Source organism: Callithrix jacchus, chromosome 17 (assembly GCF_049354715.1).
Source record: "Callithrix jacchus isolate 240 chromosome 17, calJac240_pri, whole genome shotgun sequence".
NCBI lineage: Eukaryota > Metazoa > Chordata > Mammalia > Primates > Cebidae > Callithrix > Callithrix jacchus.
In genome coordinates, this window is record NC_133518.1 from 53,223,450 (window position 1) to 53,249,688 (window position 26,239).

Below are 26,239 nucleotides of genomic sequence, written 5' to 3' on the forward strand. Positions count from 1 at the left end.
GCATTTAACGTAATTGTGTATGCAAACACAAGCTGGTTAATAAATTCGGGTTCATTACCTCAACCCAACTAAAGATTTAAAACAAAACTGACATGTTCAAAGGAAATTAAATTTTTCTTTACTAAACAAACTTTTTTTTTTTTTTTTTTTACTTTTATTTCCATGTGAACCTTGGAACTGTTTAACTTTTCATACTAATACATTTACTAGCAAGGTAAGAAAAAAATCTTAAAATAGGTCTTTCTTCAAAGATAATGCCAATACAAAAAACTGGCTGACAGAAATGTCAAATGAAAATTGCTTATAGTCTGCTAGGCGCTATGCTACATATCTATGCTAAATAATCACATTTAATCCTAACAACTCCTACTAACAAGTTACTATTATTATCCCTGTTTTACAGACACTGAAAGGTTAAGTAACTTGCCCAATGTTATAGAGGTAGAAAGCTATGCAGATAAAATTCCAATATTGAAAGATTTTAGCTCCAGATTCCTCTTAATTATTCAGAGGATCAATCTGCAAATTATTTCTCCTCCCTAATTATGTAACCACTTATAGAAAAAGACAGATATAATACATAAAGCAATGAGATGTAAAAAATTATGTATTTTCTGAATTACAACTTATATAAGGTTCATTTTATTTAGCAAGCTCATCTTTAATGCCTGTTACAACAATCAGAGTTGCACATAATTTTCCAAGATCTTAATTAGAAAAAGACCCACTAATATTTAAAAATAAATACTTGTAGAAATTTACAGAATTCCTTCCCTAAGAGAGGTAAAACTCATGTTTTCCCTGTGAAGACTTTTGCTTTCAATGTAAATCTTAAACATGGATAAATACTAACATAAAGTGATTAATATGGGGAGAAGGAATTTTTTTTTTAATCTGTTGTTTTCAAAGAGAGGAAATGTACGGTTTCATGGCTCTGTCAGTGACCCAGTTCTTTGGTTTCAGCCTCAGAACAACAGCCACTTAAGAGAGTCCTTGTTTGGTGTAATAGACAAGCTGATGTGGAAGAATAAGGGGCTCAGGACTTTATTTTTTTTCCATTTCATTATAAATTTATAACTGAAACTTAAATTATCAGAATATATAAATGATGAAATTTGTCTAAATCTTACAATGTCCCAATCTGCAAAGATTTCAACTATCTGTTGAATAAGAATATTTTCTAAGTCACAAGTAATTTTCTCTTAATAGTGATTATAAGAGTTTTCATAGGAAGTAGTTTTAAAGGAGTGGAGGTAAAGAAAAGGTGGAATTTAATAAATCAGGCAAGCCTATTACAGTTTAATAAACACAATTTAATTCCACTGAGAAGAAAGATATTAGAGTAAATATTCATTGCATTCATGAGAGAAAGGTAAGATAAAGTGAAATCAAAGAATCAACCAGCCCCATACCAGTTAGCCAAAAGTTTAAGTATTAAACCCTCAAAAGACCTGTTAATGAACAAGAAAACTGATTTTCACTTTTATTCTTCTTTAAGCACTCTGGTGGAGGTGTGAATAAACTATAAATCAGTACAAAAATCAGGATATAAATAAGAATCAAGATGAATATATAATCCACAATCTGAATATTTAACATCTACACAATAAAAATGATTGGAAAAATTCACAAGATTATTATTCCCATAAAACAGTAGGGAGAAAGAAAGCAAATGTCAGTCACAAAGGCTTCCTGAAAGGCAGAAAGTACTTTTAAAAATTTAGTTTGATATGAAACAAATCGCAGCTACAAATAAGTTCTTAAGCTAAAGAACAGTTTAATATACAGTATACTGCTAAGGCAATCACCTCTCAAGTCTAGAATTAAAAGGAAATCATTCAAAAGCAAATCAGAAACGGGATTTCTCTCCCCAGAAAACAATCTTCCAAAATATTCACCTGTGGCTGCCTGATCATGGTAAAATTTCTTACTTTCTGGTCTCAAAAAATAAGATTCCTCATTGTTTATGCAAATAAAGAAAAATGTAATTTAAAATCTTCATGTACTCTTATTAACACTCAAAGCCAAGCCAACCAAGTGTTATGTATTATTGAAAATGATACATGAAATTAATTTTATCCCATGGTAAATGCTTGCATGAATTGCTAACTTCCTGATTTGAGTATATAGATTGAATTTGATCAAGCTGTCAATAATCTAAAGGCCTGTATTTGGTTAACAAGGAGTTCTAAGATAATTCACTATGACTATTAAACCAAATTTTAAAAAGGGATCTACTTTTGCTACAGTCCTTTCCATCAAGCAGTAAAAATGTTTAAAAAACAAAACTAGGCTGGGCGCGGTGGCTCATACCTGTAATCCCAGCACTTTGGGAGGGCGAGGCAGGTGGATCATGAGGTCAAGAGATCGAGACCATCCTGGTCAACATGGTGAAACCCCATCTCTACTAAAAATACAAAAAATTAGCTGGGCCTTGTGGCACATGCCTGTAATCCCAGCTACTCAGGAGACTGAGGCAGGAGAATTGCCTAAACCCAGGAGGTGGAGGTTGCAGTGAGCCGAGATCTCGCCATTGCACTCCAGCCTGGGTAAACAAGAGCGAAACTCCGTCTCAAAAATAAAATAAAATAAAATAAAAAACTGCACGAATTCAGTCTCACTGCTATGTATTACAAAGATATGTCTTTGTAAATCTGACTTAGTAGAAATAAAAGTTGTTTCTCTTCAGCCTTTTTAACATGAATAGTATTTCTCAGCTCACATTGCTTTTAAGCCACTGAACTATAAAAAGCCAACAACAAAACATTAACTAGCCGAAGCTTATTACTTACTCTTACAAGAAGGGTGATCTAAAAGACCACCTTCCAAGTGTCATAAGTATCTCCAGAGTGGTTCTGAGTCATATAATAATATCTATTACAGAAACAGACATCCTTTCCCAGGTCAAACACGTGTGACAAACAATTTTTAGTGAACAGGAATGTTTCTAAAATATACAAATATACTATATATCTTCTCCAACATTCTACTCAATTTTTTCCAACAACTAATTTAAAATTTCTACTTCCTACAATATTTGAAAAATAAACTGCTCTTTTTGTTACCATTTTGTATATAAGTTAAATTCAGAAACTTCTAAAAGCAGTTTCAGTGATAAATCACAATAAGAGAATGTATCAAATTTACTTACCAAAAACCTATCACATTGCAGTAAAAACCTGTAACAGGAGTGATGTAACAAAATAGTGGAGCAGGGTACTCGAAAAATTGATCCCTTGCTGAAACAATCATAAGCTGGCAAAAACTGACAGAATCAACTCTGCAATCAAAAACTTAAAACAACCAGGAGAGTGCTTAATGAAGAAAAAGGCAACTGAATTTCTGTAAGAAAACATAGTGGCATTTACCTGCCCAGGTAAACAAAATGCCACTATGTTTTCTTACAGAAATTCAGTGAGACTAGAGACAGCAGCCTGCAACTCTCGTTGAAGCTTACTGGTACCAAGGGGCTAATACAGATCTTCTTAAAATACCCCAGTTGTATGTTTTGACCTGTCTGGCAGTTCCCTGAGAGACTAGTACAAAGGCTGGCCTTTATTTCATATCGTTACCCCATCCAGCTAGAGGGGCTTTCTGGACATTTATGAAAATATTAAAGACATACTAGCAGCCAAAAGGCTCCGGACAGGACAACCAGGAGACATATTGAAAGGCTGACAAGAGGGTGAAGTGGAAGTTTCTTCGGGAAATTAGGACTTAGAAGGGCCAGTGCAAATATAAGGGAAGAGGGAGTACAATACGCCTTGGACTCGACACATTCTCAGAAAAAACCTGGGAAGACTCTAGGATTGCATCTCTGGCAGCTATGTGGGTTCAGCACAAGCAGGAGATGAGGGAAATGGCAGAGTAGTACACAGCCTGGCTTAGAACTGAAGTACTCCAGCTCAGAGTAGGAGAATGGTATATATTTTCTTTTTGGTTGTAGGCAGTAAAGGCTGGCTGCTCAGATCGGGCCACACATGACAAAGGATACATTCTTTGGGAAGACAATTTGAAAAAGCCACTAAACAAATGGACAACTTCAGCCTTCACAATCAAAAACAACAAACTCTGGGGAAGAGGGAGAATCTTACCTCCAATTACAACATTGTAACAGTCAAAATGTCCAGTTCTCAACAAAACACATAAAGACAGGAAAATGAGGCTCATTCACAAGAAAAAATAAACTGACATAAACCATCCCTGAGGAAGCCTAGACATTCAACTTAATTAGAGTAAGACTTTAGGTCAACTGTCTTAAGTATACTCAGGGAAACAAAGGAAACAAGAGGCAAAGAACTTAAGGCAGTCAGGAAAGCAATTTAAGAACAGAGAATATTTACAGAGAAAAAATTGTTTTAAAAAAGGAAACAAACAGAAACCCTGGTACCAAAAAATACAATAACTGAAATTAAAAGTTCACAAAGGGGTTCAACAGCAGATCTGAACAGGTAGAACAAAACAATCAGCAACCTTGAAGAAAAGAAAACTGAAACTCACCAGTCTAAAGGACAGAAAGAAGAGAAAAATGAACAGAGCCTAAGGGACCTGTGGGATAGTATAGTATCAAACATAACATACAGGCATACCTCAGAGATAAATACTGCAGGTTTGGTTCCAGACCACCACAATAAAATGAATATCACAATAAAGTCACACAAATGTTTTGTTTCCCCAGTTCACATAAAAGTTATATTTACACTACACTGTAGTCTATTAAGTGTTCAATTACATTATGCCTTAAGAAAAAATGTATATACCTTAACTTTAAAATATCTTATTGCTAAAAAAAATGCTAACAATCACCTGAGCCTTCAGTGAGTCATAATATTTTGGCTGGTAGGGGGTCTTGCCTTGATGTTAATGGCTATTGACTGATTAGAGTGGTGGTTGCTGAAAGTTACAGAGGTTGTAGCAATTTCCTAAAATAAAATAATGAGGTTTATCTTATCAACTGACTCTTCCTTTCACAAATGATTTCTCTGTAGCATCTGATGCTGTTTGGTAGCACAGAACCGCTTTCAAAATTGGAGTAAATCCTCTCAAACCCTGCCACTGCTTTATCATCTAAGTTTATAAAATACTCTAAATCCTTTGTTATCGTTTCAACAACGTTCACGGCATCTTCACCAGAAGTAGCTTCTACCATAAGAAAGTACTTTTTGTGAAGTCATCCATAAGAAGCAACTCGAGATTGTAGCAATTCAGTAATATCTTCAGGATCTACTTCTAATTCTAGTTCTCTTCTCATTTCTACCACATCTGCCCTTACTTCCTCCATTAAAGTCTGACGTCTTGAACCTCTCTTGGATGCAAGAGGGTTGGAATGGACTGCTTCTCAACTCATATTAATGTTGTCATTTTTGACCTCCTCCCACAAATCACAAATGTTTTTAGTGACACCTAGAATGGTGAATCCTCTCCACAAAGTTTTCAATTTACTTTGCCCAGATCCATCAGAGGAATCTCCATCTATGGGCTTACAAACACTATTTCTTAAATAAAAGACTTGAACTTTGAAATTATTCCTTGATATATGGGCTGCCAAATGGATGCTGTGTTACAAGGCATGAAAATATGAATCCCTTCTATGTCTTCATCAGAGCTCTTGGATAACCAGGTACATTATCAGTAAAGTAGAAATATTTTAAAAGGAATCATTTTTTCTGAGTGGTAGGTCTCAACAGTGGTAATACGGTTTGGCTCTATGTCCCTACCCAAATCTCATCTTGAATTGTAACCCCCACATGTCAAGGGAAAGAGTTCACTGGATAATGGGTGTGGTTCCCTCCCTGCTGTTCTCATGATAGTGAGTTCTCAGGAGATCTGACAGTCTTGTAAGTGTTTGGAAGTTTCTTCTTCCTTCTTGTTTTTCCTTCTACCTTGTGAAGAAGGTGTTTGCTTCCTTTGCCTTCCTCCATGATTGTAAGTTTCCTGAGGCCTCCCCAGCCATGTAGAACTGTAAGTCAATTAAACCTCTTTTCTTTATTTCCCAGTCTTGGGCAGTTCTTTATAACAGTGTGAGAATGGACTAATACAAGTGGACTTAAAATATTCAGTAAACCATGGTATAAACAGATCTCCTGTTATACAGGTTTTGTTGTTTCATTTCTAGAGCACAAGCAGAGTACATTTCACACGATTAATGCTTTAAGTGCCTTAAGGTTTTCAAAACATCAGTGAGCAGTGGCTTCAACTTCAAGCCACCAGATGCATTAGCCCCTAATAAGAGTCAGCCTGACCTATGAAGATTTTATGTCAGGCAATGACTTCTCCTCTCTACCTATGGAAGTCCTAGATGGCATCCTCTTTCAAGAGAAAGCTGTTTCATCTACATTGAAAATGTTCAGTGTAACAACCTTGCTTAATGATCTTAGATACATCTGAATAACTTACTGCAGCTTTTCCATCAACATCTCCTGTTTCATCTTGCACCATTTTTTTTTTTTTTGAGACTGAGTCTCACTTTGTCACCCAGGCTGGAGTGCAGTGGTGCAATCTTGGCTCACTGCAACCTCTGCCTGCCCAAGTTCAAGCAAGTCTCCTGCCTCAGCCTCCCGAGTAGCTGAGATTACAGATACCTGCCATTGTGCCCAGCTAATTTTTCTACTTTTTAGTAGATATGGGGTTTTACCATTTTGGTTAGGCTGGTCTTGAACTCCTGATCTCATGATCCACCTGCCTTGGCCTCCCAAAGTGCTGGGATCACAGGCTCATCCTGCACTTTTATGTTATAAAAACTTTTTTTATTTTATTTTTTTAGATGGAGTTTATCTGAGACAGAGTTTTGCTCTTGTTGCCCAGGCTGGAGTGCAGTGGCGTATTCTTGGCTCAATGCAATCTCCACCTCCTGGGTTCAAGCAATTCTCCTGTCTCAGCCTCCCAAGTAGCTGGGATTACTGGCATGTGCCGCTACGTCCGGCTAATTTTTTGTATTTTTAGTAGAGACGGGGTTTCACCATGTTGGCCAGGATGGTCTCAATATCTTGACCTTGTGATCCACCCGCCTCGGCCTCCCAAAGTGCTGGGATTACAGGCATGAGCCACCGCGCCCAGCCTACAGCTTCTTTTCTTAAACCTCATGAACCAACCTCTGCAAGCTTCAAACTTTTCTTCAGCAGCTTCCTCACTTTTCTCAGCCTTCATAGAACTGAAGAGAGTTAAGGTCTTACTCTGGATTAGGTTTGGTTTAAGGGAATATTGTGGCTACTTTTATGTTTTATGTAAACCTTTCAAACTTTCTTCATATATACAATAAGGCTGTTTTGCTTCTTATCATTTGTGTGTTCACTAGAATAGCACTTTTAATTTCCTTCAAGAACTTTTTCTTTGCATTCACAACTTGGCTAACTGTTTGGGGCAAGAGGCCTAGCTTTCAGTCTGTCTCACCTTTTGACAGGCATTCCTCACTAAGCTTAATTATTTCCAGCTTTTGGCTTAAAGTGAAAGACATGAGATTTTTCCTTTCACTTGAACACTTAAGAGGTCACTGTAGGGTTACTACTTGGCTTAATTTCCATATTGTTGTTTCTCAGAGAACAGAGAAGCCCAAGGAGAGGGAAAGAGACAAAGGAACAGTCAGGCAGTGCAGCAGTCAGAACACACACAACATTTATTTATTACATTCACGGTCTTATATGGACATAGTTAATGATGCCCCAAAACAATTGTAACAGTAACAGCAAAGATCTTATTGATCAAAGATCACCATAAGAGACATAATATTGAAAAAGTCTGAAATACTATGAGAATTTCCAAAATGTGACCCAGAGACACAAAGTGAGCACATGCTGTTGAAAAAATGGCACCAACAGTCTTGCCTGACACAGGGTTACCACAAACCTATTAATAATAATAATAACAATAATAAAATTATCTTTGAAGCATGATAAAATGAGGTATGCCAGTACAAGTCTCAAAAGGAAAAAAGAGGTGACACAAATAGCTGAAGATAAAATGACTAAAAACTTCCTCAACTTGATGAAAGACATAAAACTATACAACCAAGGAGCTCAATGAAATCCAAATAGAATAAACTCAAAAGACATCCACAATGAGACACTTTATAATCAAACCATTGAAAGATAAAGACAGAATCTTGAAAACAGCCACAGAAACAACTTATCACATAATGGAATTTTCATTAATGGTCCATACCTAATCAGAAACCACAGAGTCCAAAAGCAGCAGACATTTATAGAATTCAGAAAAAAAAACTGTCAACCAATAATTTTCTACTTGGCAACATTATCTTTTAAAAATGAAGGAGAAATTTTTGAATTCCTAAATAAACAAAAGCTAAGAGTTCATCACTATAAGAACTGACTCATAAGAAATGCTAAAAGACAGCCCATTAGGCTGAAAGAGACTAGAAAGTAACTCAGTTACACGAAGACATAAAGAACTCCAATGAAGCTAACAATGTAGGTAAACATAAAAGTCAGTATTATTGCATGTTGAGTTTGTGGCTTCTGTGTTTGTTTTCTATAGAATTAAAAACTTGTAAATGCATAGAACACTTATAAATCTATGTTAATGGGCACAGAATATATAAAGATGTCATCTGCAACAATAACAAAGGTGAGGGAGGTGTGGGCTGTACAATTTTGTATGCTATTGAAGCAAAGTTAGCATCACTTCAAACTAGATTGCTACAAGGTTAGGATGTTCATTGTAATCCACATGTAATCACTAAGAAAATAAATTAAAATATGCAGAGAAAACAGAATAAAAAAAGGTACTTTAAAAAATTAATCAAAGGGGCATGGGAAAAAGATCAAACACAAGGGCACAATGGAGAAACTGAGGAACATAAAAAGATAACAAAAACAGAAAACATAAAGTGATGTAAGTCCTTTCCCGTCAGTATTCACTGTAAGTGTAAATGGATTAAATTCACCGACTATGTGATATAAATCCTTACAATGGAAAATTATTTTGTGGTAAAAAACAATGATATACTTGCATGAAGTACCTAAAAACACTATGTTAAATGAAAGAGGCCAGACATAAAAGACTACGTATTGTATAATTCTACTTACATGAAATGTCCAGAATAGGCAAATATATTTCAGTGGCAAGCAGATTAGTGGCTGCTAGAGGCAGGGAAAATACAGAATGCTGAAAGGTACGAGTTTTCTTTTGAGAGTGATGAAAATGTTCTACAATAAGATTGTGGTGATGGGTGTACAACTGTGAATATACTGAAAACCACTGAATGACACACTTTAAAAGTGTGAACTGTAAAATATGCATATTATATCGCAATAAATCTGTTTTAATGTGGTAGATGGACCAGTGATTTTGGCATAGTCTAAGAGCTGGTTAAGCACTCAGAATCTCAGGCCCCACACCATACCTGTCAAAACAGAGCTCAGATGATTCCTATGCACATTAAAAGTTGGGATGCATTGCTCTAGGGAAACTCTATGTCACAGTGATAAAACAGGCCTGAAAAAATCAAGCAGCTTGCCTAAGCTCACATGGTTCATGTGCAGACACAGATCATTCTCTGAACGACAGTTGTTTCCAAGTTGGTGTCTGCCAATGGAGAGGGCACACTGTCTTTTTCATTTGTAAGCCCTGTAGCCTGGTACAATGATCCGTACATGGTATTTAAGTATGGGCTAAATGGCAAAAATGGTTTCATAACAGACTGATTTTCTAGGAAAGGGATTATACTTGCCTAAATTAGCTATATAAGTAAATTTAAAATATCACTATATTGCTTACCTAAATGTAAAGAACCTTTCAAATATTTGAAAAGGTTCTTTTTTGAAAAAGCATAACAAACTAAATCAGAATTGCAACCTGGGTTTTGCCAGAATACTAACGTTTCCACTGAGTAAATGGAACATGTATTTTGTTAACTCAGAAAATCAGAATGCTTGACACAGAAAGATTGCTCCACTAATGAATTTACCCAACGTGGAGGAAGCTGCTTGTTAGTGGGTCTCAACAAAAAGATTGTGCACAAATGTGAGCCTCACAAACAGGGACGTAATGGCTACGTGGGGTTCCAGGCAAGGATATTATTTATGAGTCCTTCGGGTTGTAGGTAGCCAAAGTATATCTGTGCTGGCTCAATCGTGCCCATTATCTTTGGTTTTTACTTCTCCTGAGAACTAGGGAACACAAAGGAACAAGCCCTGAAGACACCAAAAACTACTCACTGAGCCAAACTGCTATCCTGTAACAAAGAACAAGGATTCATGAGATTAAAAAATGGCTCACAATATAATGCCTACTGGTGTGTTCTTAAGTTTGGATTCCTGAGCTTGGCCCTAGTAGATCCTGACTCCTAAGAGAACTAAACTTTCTGCCCAGATTAAAATGGTCTGATAATCTAGTATCATTAAAATGTCTTAATTGTGGCTCCTAGCCCAAGTGGTAATTCTCTGAAAGAAGTCTGATACATTTAGAAAATCATCAGATCATCCTGGTCAACATGGTGAAACCCCGTCTCTACTAAAGATACAAAAAATTAGCTGGGCATGGTGGTGCGTGCCTGTAATCCCAGCTACTCAGGAGGCTGAGGCAGGAGAACTGCCTGAACCCAGGAGGCGGAGGTTGCGGTGAGCCGAGATCGCGCCATTGCACTCCGGCCTGGGTAACAAGAGTGAAACTCCGTCTCAAAAAAAAAAAGATGTGGGCCAACTGTAAGCATATGAACAACTAAAGAAAGTGTCAACAGATTTATTCAGAATTCCAAGTGAAAGAACATCTTGCTATCATTTCAAGTGACATAGGGCTTAGAAATTTATAACAGAGAGAGGTAAAATATTTTCAAAAGACAAAAACAAAACAAAACACAACACAACCTTTTTTCCTCTGACCCTCACACTGTTTTTCCTTACAAATAATTCTTTGTTCAAATATTGATATAGACTTTACCTGCAACAATACTGAAAATATGCTGTGTTTTCACAAAGGCAAAAAGTAAATTATGTAGGCATACACAGTCAATAAGATTGCTTCAATCTAAAGTCATTGTCTGACCAATCCATTGGCTATTATCAAGTAACTGGCCAGTGGTGCCTCTTCTCAAATACATTAAAAATTAACATAAAAACCCTCAGGGGCAGGGGGGACAAAGAACTTGCCCAAATCTCAATTCTTCTACATTTTACTGTCCCAGCTCCATCAGTGCCTCTCAGATTCCTGCTGGAAAGGCCACTGCCACCAACACATACAGTCCTCCCTCTGTAGCAGTGAATGCAATCAATCGCAGGCAGAAAATATTCAAAGAAAGTAAAATTTTAAAAATACAACGGTAAAAAATATACAAATTTTTTAAAATACAGTATAACACTTGAAATAGCATTTATATTTTATTAGGAGTTATAAGTAATCTAGAGATGATTTAAACTACACATAAAAATGTGCAGAGGTTATATACAAATACTACTCAATCGTATATAAGGGACATAAGCATCTTTGGATTTTGGTATCTGTGGGTACTAGGACCAACCCCCAGTGGATACCAAGGGAAAACTATCTTGGCTCAACTACTGGCTTCTGAAAACCTGACACAGGTAAGGGAAAAACTACACAATTCCTTGAGGTATCAATACCAGTCTTTAAAAAGTATAAACAGAATGGCAGTCTCAGCCTATCACAATCTTAACTATGTATCCCCAAAAGTCATATGCTGAAGCTCTACAGTCAATGTTATAGTATTTGGAGATGGAGCCCTGGGAGGTAATTAGGTTCAGATGAAGTCGTGAGACTAGTCCTTATGATACCATTACTGGCTGTAATAAGAGGAAGAGAGAGAAATTGCTGTCTCTGCCACGTGAAGACACTGCAAGAAGACAGCCACTCAAGCTAGCAAGAGAGTCCTCACCAGAAACCAAATCCTGCCAGACCCTGACCTTGAACTTCCACCCTCCATAACTGTGGAAAAATAAATGGCATGGTATTTTGTTAAAGGTCTAAGCTAAGACACAGCCTATGAAGATATCATACCAGATAAAAGTTGTACAGCAGTTAGGTCACTGAATGTGCTAACAAGAAGTTGCTGAGGGCCCAGGCAAGTTTACAGTCAAAATCTGAAACCAGTAAAATTTTTAACAGGAATCAGAGTTGCAAAATGATGACATTAAAGTAGCAACCTTGGCCGTAGGCCTAGTCTATAAGAAGACTAACTACATAACACAAGTTCACAGACTTGCTTTCTCTAAAGTGAAATCTATGTGCTTTGGAGAAAATCAGTAATATCCTAAAGATGACTAAGTTTTCTGGTTCCTTTAAACTCTAATGAGAGTTTATTTCATACAGTAGTATCAAATGACCAGCTAGCCTTACAAATTATCCAAAGATCACCATAGCCAAACTGAGCAAACAAAACTCCAAAAAGCCAATCTAACTCCAAAAACTAACAGCTTCTGTGTCCAAAAGAGAATCTGACTTTATTAGCCTATTCCTTAAGTCAGTACATTTAAATTTAGATGCAGGATAAAAGACTCCCAACTCTTTAAGGAAAGTTATTTCAATATGCAGTCAAAGTAGTTGCAAAAGTCTGTTTGGGGTACCAGGTAGCAGGCAAAACAAATAGGGCTAAATCAAGGCAGAGAGAGAGAATAAAAAATGTTCAACTGTATATATAAAAGTGGATTAACTAGAACAAAAAACCACCTAACTACAGTACTGCAGAATAAAAGGTGCTGATGAAATGTTTGCAAAGTTAACAAGTAGGGGGAAAACAGTAATAACTAATAAATTACTCCACAAGACATATCCTTATAATTCTTATTAAATTCACAATGTCAGCCAGGCACAGTGGCTCATGGCTGCAATCGCAGCTCTTTGGGAGGCCAAGGCAGGTGGATCACCTGAGGTCAAGAGTTCAAGACTAGCCTGGCCAACATGGCAAAACCCTATCTCTACTAAAAACACTAAAAAATTAGCTGGGCATGGTGGCGGGTATCTGTAATCCCAGCTACCTGGGAGGCTGAGGCAGGAGTATTGCTTGAACCCAGGAGACAGAGTTTGCAGTGAGCCAATAGTGTACAACTGCACCTGAGCCTGGGCAACAGAGCGAGATTCTATCTCAAAAACAAATAAAAATAAAAATAAAACAAAACATTCAATGTCTTCAATATATATTTGCTGAGTAGATAAAATACATACCAATCCATACTGACAGGTTTTTTTTTTCCTGTTTACATGTGAACTTTGAAATAATTAACTGTAAAGTCAATTAACCCTTACTTAAATGAAAACCCTAAAATAGTTTACCAAACTCTAATGGTGTTTTGAGGTTTTTAACATTATACTTCTCAAACCATGCAAATGGGAAACACTATCTTGTAATTAGCAATGAGAAGGTCTGCTTCTCAACTGGAAGAGAAGTATCCCAGAATAAAGAATGGCATAAACTCCATGAATTTAAATTAGGGTTTTCTGGAGGAAGGGGAAGAAAATTTATGCCAAGTGACAAGACTACTTAATCTCTGAGGAAGAATAATTCAAGGTATTGTCAGCAACAAAATATTAAAAACTAAAGAGCAGGAAAGAATTAACATTAAAAAGACTTGCAAATAAGAGAAAAAATTATAAAGTTAGTAACACTTGCAATATTATCAATTATTCCTATTTACCCAATTAAAGCAATCTATTAGCTTTCTAAGGACAAACTTTAAGTGTCTGAAAAAAGGCCTCTACTTAATCTAAAAAGATTAAGCCAAGTTTGTTCTTATTCTAGTCTAAAAGGTTCTTCAGGCCTTCCACAGCCTTGACAAGAACACCCATACCATTTAAAGATTGACTGCTCTGTAGGTGTTAACAAACAGCTTAATTCCAATAGTGGATAAGACTTGCATATTAATGGATTATGAAAGCCTGTTAAACTAGATGCCTATCTCCATCTTCCAGTTCTTCAATCTATTTTATACACTGCAGCCAAATTAAGGGTAACATTTGCCAACTGCATAGAAGCCTCAAAAGGTAATTCCTTATCAAAAAAATCTGATTCCATCACACATTTTCTATCCTTAACATATCCCAGCAGAGTATCACACACTGAAATGTTCATAGTGATCTGAATAATATTGCTTCAATGTCTTCCCCATCTTTGTTCAGTACTACTCTTCAATTATCAATGCCAAAGTCATGTTGTCTGAGACATATTCTGATCTCATTCAAATCAGATAGAACCTCTTCCTTCTTTACATGTCTACACCCTATTGTTTGAACTTCTCTTACTCAATTACCGAGTTCTATTTTATGCTGAGTGATTTGTATACACATAGTATGTTCCCTAGTCACAAGAATTCTATCATATCATCTTTGTATCTCCCACAGTCCCTAACATGCAGGTTTCCATAAAGATCGGCAGGTCACTAAACAGACACTTCAAAAGATGGTACAGTAGAGACAGATAGGTTTTAAGAAAAAAACATGTTTATATATGTATAACATATGTTATATATGTTATACATTTTAAAGTAGAATACCAAATGTTTCAAATCAACTATGTACTAATGCCTTAAAACTGGTCATATTTATCCTTTAATCTACATCCAAGAATTTTCACTTATTACGATCAGATCCCCAAACTTACCTCAAACAAGCGTAAGTCAGCAGGAACTCTGTCCCCAACAGAAAGGCAAACTGTATCACCTGGAACCAAGTCTCGGGCAAGTGTATGCTCCAATTTTCCTTCACGCACACTGTTAACACGAAATAGAAACAACTAAGGTTAAAAAAAGAAATTCATGCAACTTATCTTAACAAATTATTTCCAGTGGGCTTATCTGAGAAAAAGGAAATTTAAGAATCAAGAAAAAGATTGTTTCTAGACAATTAAGATATTGAGATGACAGTAAATCACTGGAGAAACTGATTATTTGTTCAAATGTAAAATGTGTAAATTGAAGCAATCTTCTGAATCACCTAGGTCTGATTATAAATTACTATACCTAGAACAGTGCTTAGCACATATTCACAAACACACATACAAAATCTGTTAAATAAATCCATGTCTCAAGAATCTTCGACTTTAAAGTTTTCACTGGCATAATTCTGCTACATTTAATGAGACCAGGGACTTTTCACATCAGATTAATAGTGTCTTCCTTATGTTCAAAATGGGGACAACAATATATACATTACTAGTCATACTCAACTTTTATTTTTAAAGGGATAGAAATCCATAGCAAAAAAAAGAATCATACCAATGGCATTCTGGTGGTACAAGTTTACTCAATTCTTCAAGAGATTTTTCTGAACGATATTCCTATTCAAACAAAAAAAAAGTAAAATATTGTTCCTATGAATATATATAATTTAGACTTAATCTCAACCATTATTTTAAAATCACCCCCAATTCTTATCTGTTCATTTACTTGTGCTTATATTCTTACCCAGAAAAGTTTGTCCCTTATTTTAAAATGTTAAATTGTAGTGATCAAGTTTGATAATATTCCCAATTTTACATTTTAATATTCAATGTATAAACCCAAGGTTATTTAGAATAAAAATGAAAACTGACTAGTATGTCCAAAAGGTACATAATTTGAGTCATTAAAAGATCATTGAGCCTTAAAATTTAGATAATTTTATGTTAAGTGTCTAATGACCACAGAAGTCAAAGATAATTAACTGTAAACAACATATTTTTTAAGGATTTAAGCCCATGCTAATAGCAATGGTTTACAAAGTAAGTTTGAAGATGTGGCTAGCTCTATCTCAAAAGGGAAAAATCTCAGGAGTTTTAACAATGTTCCAGCCTTCTTCCATCCAGATAACCAAAAGCTAAGGGTCAGAAACATCCTTCAACTCACAATACTACTTAGTCCACATTTCCATGAGCAGTCTTGCATTTTTTGCCTCATGTCTGCACTAAGCAAAAGAATCTTCTGATCTAAGGTCAAAAGAGGGAAAGGCAAAAAGTGGAGGTAGAAAGGTTGGGAGTGTTTTGAAATTACTGCAGTGCTAGTACCAGTCAAGATGTCCATCACAAACTTCAAACAGAAAACACAAGAGTATATAAGAATAACTTAGAACACAATCAGTCTTGGACAAATATAAGCAAAAACTACAAATGTAAAAATCATAAGACGACAGACACCCCAAACACCCCAAGGATATTAAGGAATTTGAAAGTTTACCCAAAAATTCTGATTCTAAGATTTTCTAGTAATACGCTAGAAAATACTCAGCCATGCTAGATCCCAGTAATAAATGACACAGACGCTGCCCAATCTTTACCTATCTCTTCTAGTTTCTTAGCCTCTACTCCCTATAACTATAAAAATACCTCTATATCAAGATGATCATTAAACATACCATCTAAAACCTAATAAATGCCTAAAAGTTATTTTTCAAATTTATTGTAAGGTGACATCATTATGACTATATAAAACGATTAGCTATTTTTATGGCTGGGAAGAAGTACAGTGGTTTGGGGAACAGGGATTACAAAGACACACGGGAAAAAGGCAGGGCATAAATATAGAAAAGAATATAAAAAGCATTCTTAAGACACAGGTAATATAGCACAAATATATGATGATAAAGCATAAAGAATTTTTATACATTTTTAATAAATAGCTTTTGGATAAAGCATTATAAGTTCAACTGACATTAAATAGGATCTTTTTGGAGAAAACTTTTACTTGTTTATAGACTATTTGGTTGGTTTCACAGGCATATTTGGTGATGCGTCACATCTGTGTAAGAACCAGACCTAGCAATCTGAAATTAGGCTTTTTATAAAGTTTTCATCCTTTTGCGAGACTTCCATCAAATGTACCTACCATAAAGATATTTAGTAGTCAGTCTTAGCCACACCATTTACAGTGTAAAACAACACTATCATATGTAAAATGCATATTGACATGTTAAAATTAAAATTTTGTGGTGTTTTTTGAAAGTAGGGGCTTTCTAGTGATCAAACAGAAAAAGCTACTACAGTCTTCCATACACAGTGATACCACTTGTAGGAATGTTTCTGAATTAAGGCACTCCATATATCTGATACATTCTTAAAGATGCAAGAAAGTCCAGAAGCAGAACCCTGATAGTCTACTAATGGAGCTCACGAACCTGCTGCAAATAATCTGATTCCAACTGGCTTTCGACACTGGGTTACCACAGATGTGGTTAACCTAATAACAACTAGGTTAGAGATTACCCTAAGAGGCTGGGAGAGTAACAAGAAATCCCCAGGTAATAAATCATAGATGTAAGAATAACCATCGTTACCCAAAGTACAGGCTTGACATTCAAAACAGCATTAACTTCAGGCTTATACAACAGTATTACATTTTTCCCTAAACTAGAATAATTCTATTCTTGTTAACCATGTTTTCACTAAAAATGAAACCTGCTGATATTCTGAAACACTGATCTAAATCTACAGAAGCTTCAGATATTTAAATAAACATAAAACTAAGATTACACTTATTCACAGAACTCTTGACATGATCTCCACATTATTCACAGTAATTTTTTAAAGGGGCTACCTTCCATATGTCTTATTTACTATTTCAATTACATTGATCCAGATCACAATACCCCTTCTGTGGAGGAATGAGCAATTGTTTTAAAGGGAGGGGATGGGAGGTAATGCCAACAATGAGCAGAAGCATTTTAATTCCTCAAAAAGAAAAAGACTCAAATAAAACAAGGTTAGGAAATAAATTCAGCAAACAAGTACAGAATTCTGCTAGGGAATCAGTCACAGAAATCTAGAATTTTCTTCAAATGGTACATCATAGATCGATCTTTTAATTCTGTATTTTTTTGTTTCACCTAGACTTAGCTTTAATAGGTATGAAAACATAACAATGTTATACAACTATAAACTCTGGTCCAATTTTTTACTTGAAAAAATAAAAAAGCTTACTGATGGATTTTATTTCTATTACTATGTTTTTTGTTTGCATCTGCTTCAGTTATCCTTAACATCACCAAATAAAAAATTAGATTTTCTTAATCTCACTACCTAAATCAAAGCAGTTCCTTAGTCCCACCATAAGCTTCCCTGGAGAGTTGTCTGTATCTGAAATTATTTCAAAAACAAAGAATAAGTTGTTCTGATGGGCATTACAACCCCCCAATAACTGTAGGTTTAACCACAAACCACCTGATTTTTAAGCAATTAACATGCCATTTTCATGTTGGCAAAATAAAGTACTTACCTGAACAAAGGCAACTGTAACAACGATAAGTATTGCCTAAACAAAAGAAAAAGGCTTTTAAATCAAACATTAACTTGAGAAGTAACCGTTAACTCTATTTTATTTTTCTAACTATCTGCAGTCCCACAGTAACAGATTTTAAACACTGAGATCAGCTGGAGAAGAAATCACAACTGTAAGGCCTGTGGAAGAAGCTAACAGTTTACAGTGGCTTGCCATTACCAGGAAACTTCTCTAACTTTTTGATCTCAGGGCCCTTTTATGCTCCCACAAACTGAGGACCAGCCTTTGGTTAAGTGAGTTATATATGCTGATATTTACCATATTAATTTTTCAACTAGTCAGTTTTAATTTCTAATTATTAACTCATCTAAAAAATTTAAACCTCATTACAAGTTAACACAAATAACTTTTTTCTCAAAAAGTGAGAAAAATGGCAGTTTTATATTTTTATATTTTATTATCTGACTTATAACATATTGTTCAAACTAAAGCATATTAAGAAAATCCAGCCCCACACAGTTAAGTTGGAAAAGGGAAGAGTATTTTTTATTTTATTTTTCTTAGGGAGGAGTATTTTAACAGATTTTTCAGATGATTGTGGATATTCTTCCTGGCTACTACACCAAAACTCAACAAGTGCTCCTTACTTAAAGGTAATCTGCAATGTAGAATATAAAACTGTATAAATGAACTTTTCATAATCTATTATATTAACATCTATTGACCATCTTGCATCTGAATGGATCTTTTACCATTTCAGATTTCGTAACTTCATGCATTGGTCTTCTGGGAAATATTGGTTATTCAATTTTTCCCCAAGATTCCCCAAATCTTCCCCCAAGTTAACATATTTTGTAACAATTGGTTCACATGGTTATTCAAATCTTCCCCAAGATTCCCCAAATCTTCCCCAAGGTTAACACATTACATAACAACTTTTTTAAAGACATATTTGCTGAAATCACTTCTGATCTAACTGGAATAAAGTCTTAAATAGTGGAATGCCATCCAGCCCATAGGAGTGCATACAAATCTTCCAAAACCCTAATTATTTCTTGAAAATCTGAATTTTATCATGAGCAAAAAACTCTGCCAGTTACCTTTCCTTAGTCTGATAAGCTCATCTAACTCACTTTCAAAAATAAGAATCTGCTGGTTACCCAAGTCCTAACACCCATAGTTTGTCCATGAGTCAGCCTCTGAAGTACAAGGCCAGTTTGCCTTACAAAAATCACCCTTCCTTGAGACAACCATCGTATTTCAATATACAAAAGGGTTTTATGTATACTTCCCATTTTATTACACAAATGATTATGAAGGTAGGTATTCAAGGGTCCAGATTTAATAAAATTAATTTTTACTGCTTTATCAAGAACAGACTTAAGAGAAACATGAAACAAAACAGTGACTGTTCATAAAGTCTGATGCCATTACTTTGATTTGTGCCAAGGCTCTAACAGTTTCACCTACCATTGCTTTTGTGCCATTAAGGCAAAAGTCTATAATTAAAAGACAAATAATGCTTTAGTATTATTAAAATGGTTGTGACCTCACATACCCCTTGAACAGATCTCAGGGATTTCTGGGAGACTGCAAGCAACAGTTCAAGAACTGAAACTCTACATTAATATCTACTGTGTTCTTAAGCATAACATACCTGCTTTAGTAAGTGCTTATACTTGATACAAATTTCTAATACAACAATGTAACAGGGAGCAAGAAGGAAAAATGAGAAAACAGTTCAATGAAAGCTAGAATAACCTATCTGGAAAGAATAAAATCATATACAGTAAATGTACACAGTAAATACAACATGCACTGTAAGGAATATTTTTAATTTCACAAGTCAGACTTTAGTTCTCAAATAGTTAAAATATGTTCTCAACTGCAAAGTAAAAGAAATTTAAAATTTAATCAGATAATTACTATAAATTATTTCATATCTGTGAAAATTATCAGATTGATAAATAATTTTCATGTGTGCTAATCACAGACTTTTGAACATTACTCAAATTTACACTAACTACAATAAAAGTGGAATTTGGGCCAGGCGCAGTGGCTCACACCTGCAATTTCAACACTTTGGGGAAGCCTAGGTGAAAGGATCACTTGAGACCAGGACTTTGAAACCAGCCTGGACAACGTAACAAGACCCTATCTTTACCAAAAAAATGTTTAAATTGCTGGGAGTGTTAGCATATGCCTGTAGTCCCAACTACTCAGGAGGCTGAGGCAGAAGACAGCTTGAGCCCAGGAGTCTTTGGCTGCAGTGAGTCACGACTACACCACTGCACTCTAGCCTGGGCAACAGAGCAAGAAACTGTCTCCAAAAATAAAAAGAATAAAATAAAAGCAAAATTTGGATATTGAAAAACATCTGAGAGCATTTCTCAATTTACTTTCCAAAGTAAAAACCAATCCCAACAGACTAAAATTATTTAACTTTTTTCTTACCACAGTGATACTGACGGCATCATCAAACTGATGCATTAAAACACTGATGACTGCAGAAGCCAGAAGCAGCATAATAAGGGGATTTTTAAACTGTAAGTAAAAACAAACAGCAATTCAACAGTTTTGTATATGAGAGTTCTCTCAGCAAAGGCTTTAAAAAAAAATCACGAGGGCATGACTGGAAAATTACAAAAGTCTACACTCCGTTTATTTTACATATCTCTTCGATCACCAAAGAAAGTGTTTATACTTAACTACGTTTAAAAGCTTCATAACAGTTCCTTTTCAGAAAAACAAAAGAAAATTAAATAGCAATACTTAAAACTAAGAATTAACCAATTCCTTATAGCATACAGCAATTTTTGGTATATTAATTTAATAAATATAGCTGTTCTGAATTTCTACTGAGGCTAGGAAAAGCAGGAGAAGATGATTTTTAAGCTAAAGATTTAGGTTAAACACTAAGAACAATGACATTCAAACATCACTCAAGTAAGTATACTGGTGTAGATTACAATTCTGTGGTTGACTCACATACCACAGAAAAATTCCCTCGTCTCCACAGAAGAAAGTGAAGATTTTCCTCAAGGCTAGCCTTCCTGGTTTCTATCTATCAGAGAAAATCGCATCTAAAGAAACAAGACTATAGCACCAACCTGATCAGAAAGCATTTAAATGACCTCACACCAGAGTCAACCCCAAATTCTTCCAGTTGGACATTCTATTCCCTGAAGCTTTGATGTCAGAATCTCTTCCTCTGCTAAAATGCTACATCACTGTCAAAGTTGCAAAGTTAACTAGGCTACAAAGAATCTATCCCACCAGAAAGCTGCAGCCCTTAGATACCATAGCTCTGAGGTTACATGCCACCACCTCCAGAGCCCCTTTATGGTTCCATTTCCTGGAAGTCCTAATTCCACTTCACATCAGAATCCTATAAGAAACTTTTAATAATACCAATGCCCAGATTCACATCAAACTAATTAAAACAAAATCTTCAAGCATAAAGCTCAGGCTTTAGCATTTTTTAAGCACTCCCCAAGTGATTCTAAGAATGATTTTTTAAAAATCATTCAACTGCCCTAACAAAATAAAACTACAACTGCAATATGGTTCAGGGCACCAATCACTAACCTTAATGACTCAGTACCACGGTTTGAATCCAGCTGCTGCTACCTGTGTGTCACCTTAATCTATTTAAGCTCCAGATTCTTCATCTGGTAAAACAGAACCTTATACCAAAGAATTGATATAAGGATTAACTAAATGTACATTAAACCACCATGTAAACCAAAAAATGTCCTTAAAAATGTTAGCTATTAACATCATGACCCATGGTCTTTTTCATTTTCCCCCAAAAAAGTTGTGCCATAGTACTAAGCACACCACTTGATAGATGGCAGGCTGCAGAGGAGTAAAGAATCACCCAGTGCCTTCTGATTAACGATTACTATTTACTGTTATTTGTTTGGTTGTGCTTAACTACATTACAGGCACTGTTTAATTCTCACAGGAATCCCAAGGGATAGGTGCTCTAGCTTTGATAACAGAATCAAGAAAGTAAAACATTAAATCATACTGCTTAGGATAAGTCAAATCATAATTTATAAATCCAGAGTTAACTATGTCAATACTTTCTGAAGTCTTTGGTAATGCAGGAACGTGTTAAGTGTGAAATACAAAGACACATATAAATAATATTCCATAAAAATAAGACAGATACTTTTTTTTTTTTTTTTTGAGATGGCGTCTTCTCTGTCGCCCAGGCTGGAGTACAATGGAGCAATCTCGACTCACTGCAACCTCCACCTCCAAGGTGCAAGCAATTTTCCTGCCTCAGCCTCCCAGGTAGCTGGGACTACAGGCACCTGCCACCACGTCCAGCTGTAGTTTTTAGTAGAGACAGGGTTTCACCGAATTGGCCAGGCTTGTCTTGAACTCCTGACCTTGTGATCCACCTGCCTCAACCTCTCAAAGTGCTGGGATTACAGGAATGAGCCACTGTGCCTGGCCTCATCTAACCTTTAAAATTCCAGTGTTGCTACTTTAGACAAACTCATTTGTAAAATTAAGCCTGGCAAAGTTAAGCTTATTAGCAGAAAAGGCCCTTTAGAAAAGTTAAACATACATCTTTTCAGAAAGACTGCAGGTTAAAAGGCACAGATATTTACTAAAAAATTTTTAGCAAAAAATATTTATTTAGCAAACCAACCCAACTACTTCAAAACTAATCACAGTAACCTGTAACTTTCTACATTAACGCAATTATTAACAAAATAAAAATCAACCTAGAATAAGTCTTTCCTAAAAGATTAGCAAGAAAAAATAAATAACTATCATCTATTGAGAGCTAACTATCTCCCCTAGGGTTATCATCACCATTTTATAGATAAGGCTCAGAGGAATATAAAGACCATACAACTGATAAGAAATGAAGGTGTAATTTGTACCCAGGCAGTCTGAGTTTAAATTACCTAACTTACTTTTACTGGTTTTCTGAACTGGCCATGATTACCTTAAAAAAATACTGGCATTCCTATTATTTAAAAAGTGTAGGTTTGATACCAGTGAAAGACACTACTGTCAATAGCATTATCTTTGCATAATATATCCATATGGAAAATGTTGTCTTTATGATTTACATACTAAAAATATAGGATTCCAACCTAACAGTAAACCCTAACGAATGAAAATTTTTAGGTAAAAAACATCTAAAAATTATTTCCTTTCTCCATAAACAGTATCACAAAAGTAAGCAACTAAATAACAGGAGTTAATGTATTAATAAATTACACAGAAGAGGAAGTAAAAGTATCTCACCTGAGAAATATACTTCTTCCACAGTGGCTCATCTTCACTAATATCAAACTCATTCCAGCCATGAAAAGCTCGCCTATGGTTAACTTCACATTTGTTTAGACCATTCTGAAGATCAGCCTGTTAGATTTTACACATGAAAGTTATTGAAAATATTAGCACAGAAAAACACAAGGAAGTATATAATATGATGTCTAATCAAATTTATAGAAAATACAACAGTCAAAACTAGTCTATTATGAGAGAAATCTATCAGTGGTTGCCTGGGGCCAGAGTTGATACATAGAGAGGGAGGAATTAATTACAAAGGGACATGGGGGAGCTTTCTGGAGTGATAAAAATGTTCTGTATCTTAATGGTGAAGGTGGTTACATCTGTCAAAATGCAAATTGTACACTTTTTAAAAGTTCATTGTATTTTATGTAAATTATCTCAACAAAAAATTTTTTTTTAAACGTAAACAAAAAGGCAGAGTTTACCAAACAAATAAAATTTAGGGAGAAAAATAAATACTACAACCAGCCACAAGACTTACAGAAAACAAAATTATACATTTTAATTGGCTTTTTCCTTTTTATTGTTGTTTAGCTGTTTTCTAAAATTAGTTTCTCCAAAAGAACATCCAATGGGTCATAAATGCCTTCCTTGTTCTCTGGGCCTATCAAAAACCTGAGAGGTTGGTATTAATTTTTACTCTTGGACTGTGTAACTGTTCCATGCTGAAAATCTGTGCTTCCTAAATGACTAAAAAGTATAAAGTTAAGATGAACCCGTTCTTGGGACAATTTATGTTCTATGAACACTACCTATATCCTTCAGTTCCCCTCATAATTTCTTATTCTATTAAAGAATAAAATTATCTAAAATAGTTGCCCTAACCAAAAGCTTATTATAATAGAGTCCAATAATGGAGCCTTTCAAAACAAACATATTACAAATAAGTGGTTTTAAAACAGAGTAAAAATACAATAACAAAAAATAAAAAAAATAAATAAGGATGCCCATGTTTCTAATGCTATCACTAAAATATATGACTGTAGGAAAAACAAAAACATTATCATTTTCATGTTTCAATAGATACCTACTTTTGAAAACCAGGAAGAGCCTACATAAGCAATTACAGATTATCTGCAATTCTAAACTTGTATTTATTTTTTACTTTACCTTAGAAATCCCTTATAAAAAAAGATAAACCGCTACCACTACTTACATTAATAATTATTTTCCTAATCCAACCAATTCTTCTTACACAGCACTAATATAGTTCCTAGAAATGCTATTATGTTCTACAGCAGCACTGTCCAATCGGGTAGCCCCTAGCCAACTATAGCCATTTAAATAAATTTAAATTAATTAAATTCAGTTTTTCCATCACACTAGTCACATTTCAAGTTATATAGTCACATTTAATTCTGTTAGGTTTAATCGCATGTCAAGCTCAACAGTTCTGTTCAACTTGTGGCTACTATGCTGAATGGCACAGAACAGAATATTTTTATCACTGAAGGAAATTAAATTAGACAGCACTAATTTATAGAATCTAAGAGTCTGACTGTATACCATCTAGTCCCTTCCTCCCCACCAACCACTTACTTGAAGAATGCTTGCAACTTCACTGACTGGTAATTCACTTGCTTTTTTTGATGTCAATACAGGAATCATTGTCTCATTTTCACCATTAGGTATTTTTTGAAAACGTGCAACCTAGGAAGTAAAACCAAAGAAAAAAATATTTGAATATAGCGAACAAGTGTAATACAGCCTAGAATAACAAAAATCCAAAAGTTCACAGCAATTTATTTTTTATTTTCCACAAATAATATTTGTGGAAAATAAATATTTCAGACTAATTATGTATCTAGTCCTAATAGGAAAGACAATTTTATACTAACCACATGTACTTCTCAAGAAAGTACATTTCAAAAACTAAGCCATCATTGCCCAGCTAGAACACAAAACTTTTATACTGAATGAAAAGCATGCTATTTCTCCACCAACATAAGAATAGCACAGCAAGTAAAACAGATGTCCTGTCTAGCAGATCCTGATGCTTACAAATAATCATAATCCTCTCAACTCATTATGTTCGACAAGGTACAGCTAAGCTTTCTCCATTTTAACTACTCCTCTTAGTCAGCTCATAGCTTATTTACCCAGAAAAGACACTGGCTTCTCTTCCAAGACACCATGACAAGTCAGACTTTAAGAACTATTCCAAAACTAGGGGAAAAACAAGAAGTAAAAGAGATCAGACAAGCAAAGGATGCACAGGTTAGTGAAGGGGGGCTTGGTGGAAGGGTGGGGAAGGCTGTGAACAAGCAGAGTTAGTCACAAGAGAGTAGTATTCAAGGTACCTACTTGATGCAGCTTCCTAAGTAAATATCTATATCTACAGAAAACTGTTTAACACAATTCCAGAAATAAATCCTCAATACAGACTTGTTTTGAGTCCTAAGCTGAGATGCTTTACAGACAGAAAGCTTTGAGTTAAAATAGAATGGAGACAAAAGCTATCCACTATTGAAATTTAAGAGATGAAAACACTTGAATTGCCACACATCTACTTGATTAAGATATTGAAACTAAAATGATCATTTTATTGCCAAGATACAAGTTTTTAAGCTTTCAGGTAAGATCTTTTCAACCCTGGATAATTAACCTTTTTAGGATAAAATATTTCCCTAAAACATTTAAAGCAGTATCTTTAAGCAAATGAAATCGAAGACAATTCTATTACATTAGAATGTCACTACGGAGGCCTGTACCCAAAAAGACTTTTTGCATTGACTCCAAAAAAAAATGTTAAATCGTTGAGGGAA

At 35.1% G+C, this 26,239-nt stretch overlaps 1 protein-coding gene across 17 annotated transcripts in view; it reads right to left on the reverse strand.

Moving 5' to 3' along the window:
* The window catches only part of ATP2C1 (ATPase secretory pathway Ca2+ transporting 1), a 166,917-nt gene that overhangs the window by 69,769 nt on the left and 70,909 nt on the right, over positions 1-26,239 (reverse strand). For 11 of the 17 annotated variants that reach the window (XM_008983843.5, XM_008983842.4, XM_035278781.3 and 8 more), the window contains 6 exons: positions 25,014-25,124; positions 23,424-23,540; positions 20,604-20,693; positions 18,147-18,182; positions 15,177-15,238; positions 14,564-14,672 (listed from right to left, as the gene is read on the reverse strand). In XM_008983843.5, the coding sequence (XP_008982091.2) occupies positions 14,564-14,672; positions 15,177-15,238; positions 18,147-18,182; positions 20,604-20,693; positions 23,424-23,540; positions 25,014-25,124 (525 nt within the window). The remainder of the gene's footprint in view (positions 1-14,563; positions 14,673-15,176; positions 15,239-18,146; positions 18,183-20,603; positions 20,694-23,423; positions 23,541-25,013; positions 25,125-26,239) is intronic. The other 6 variants (XM_078354231.1, XM_054246855.2, XM_078354236.1 and 3 more) reach the window with 1 other exon arrangement.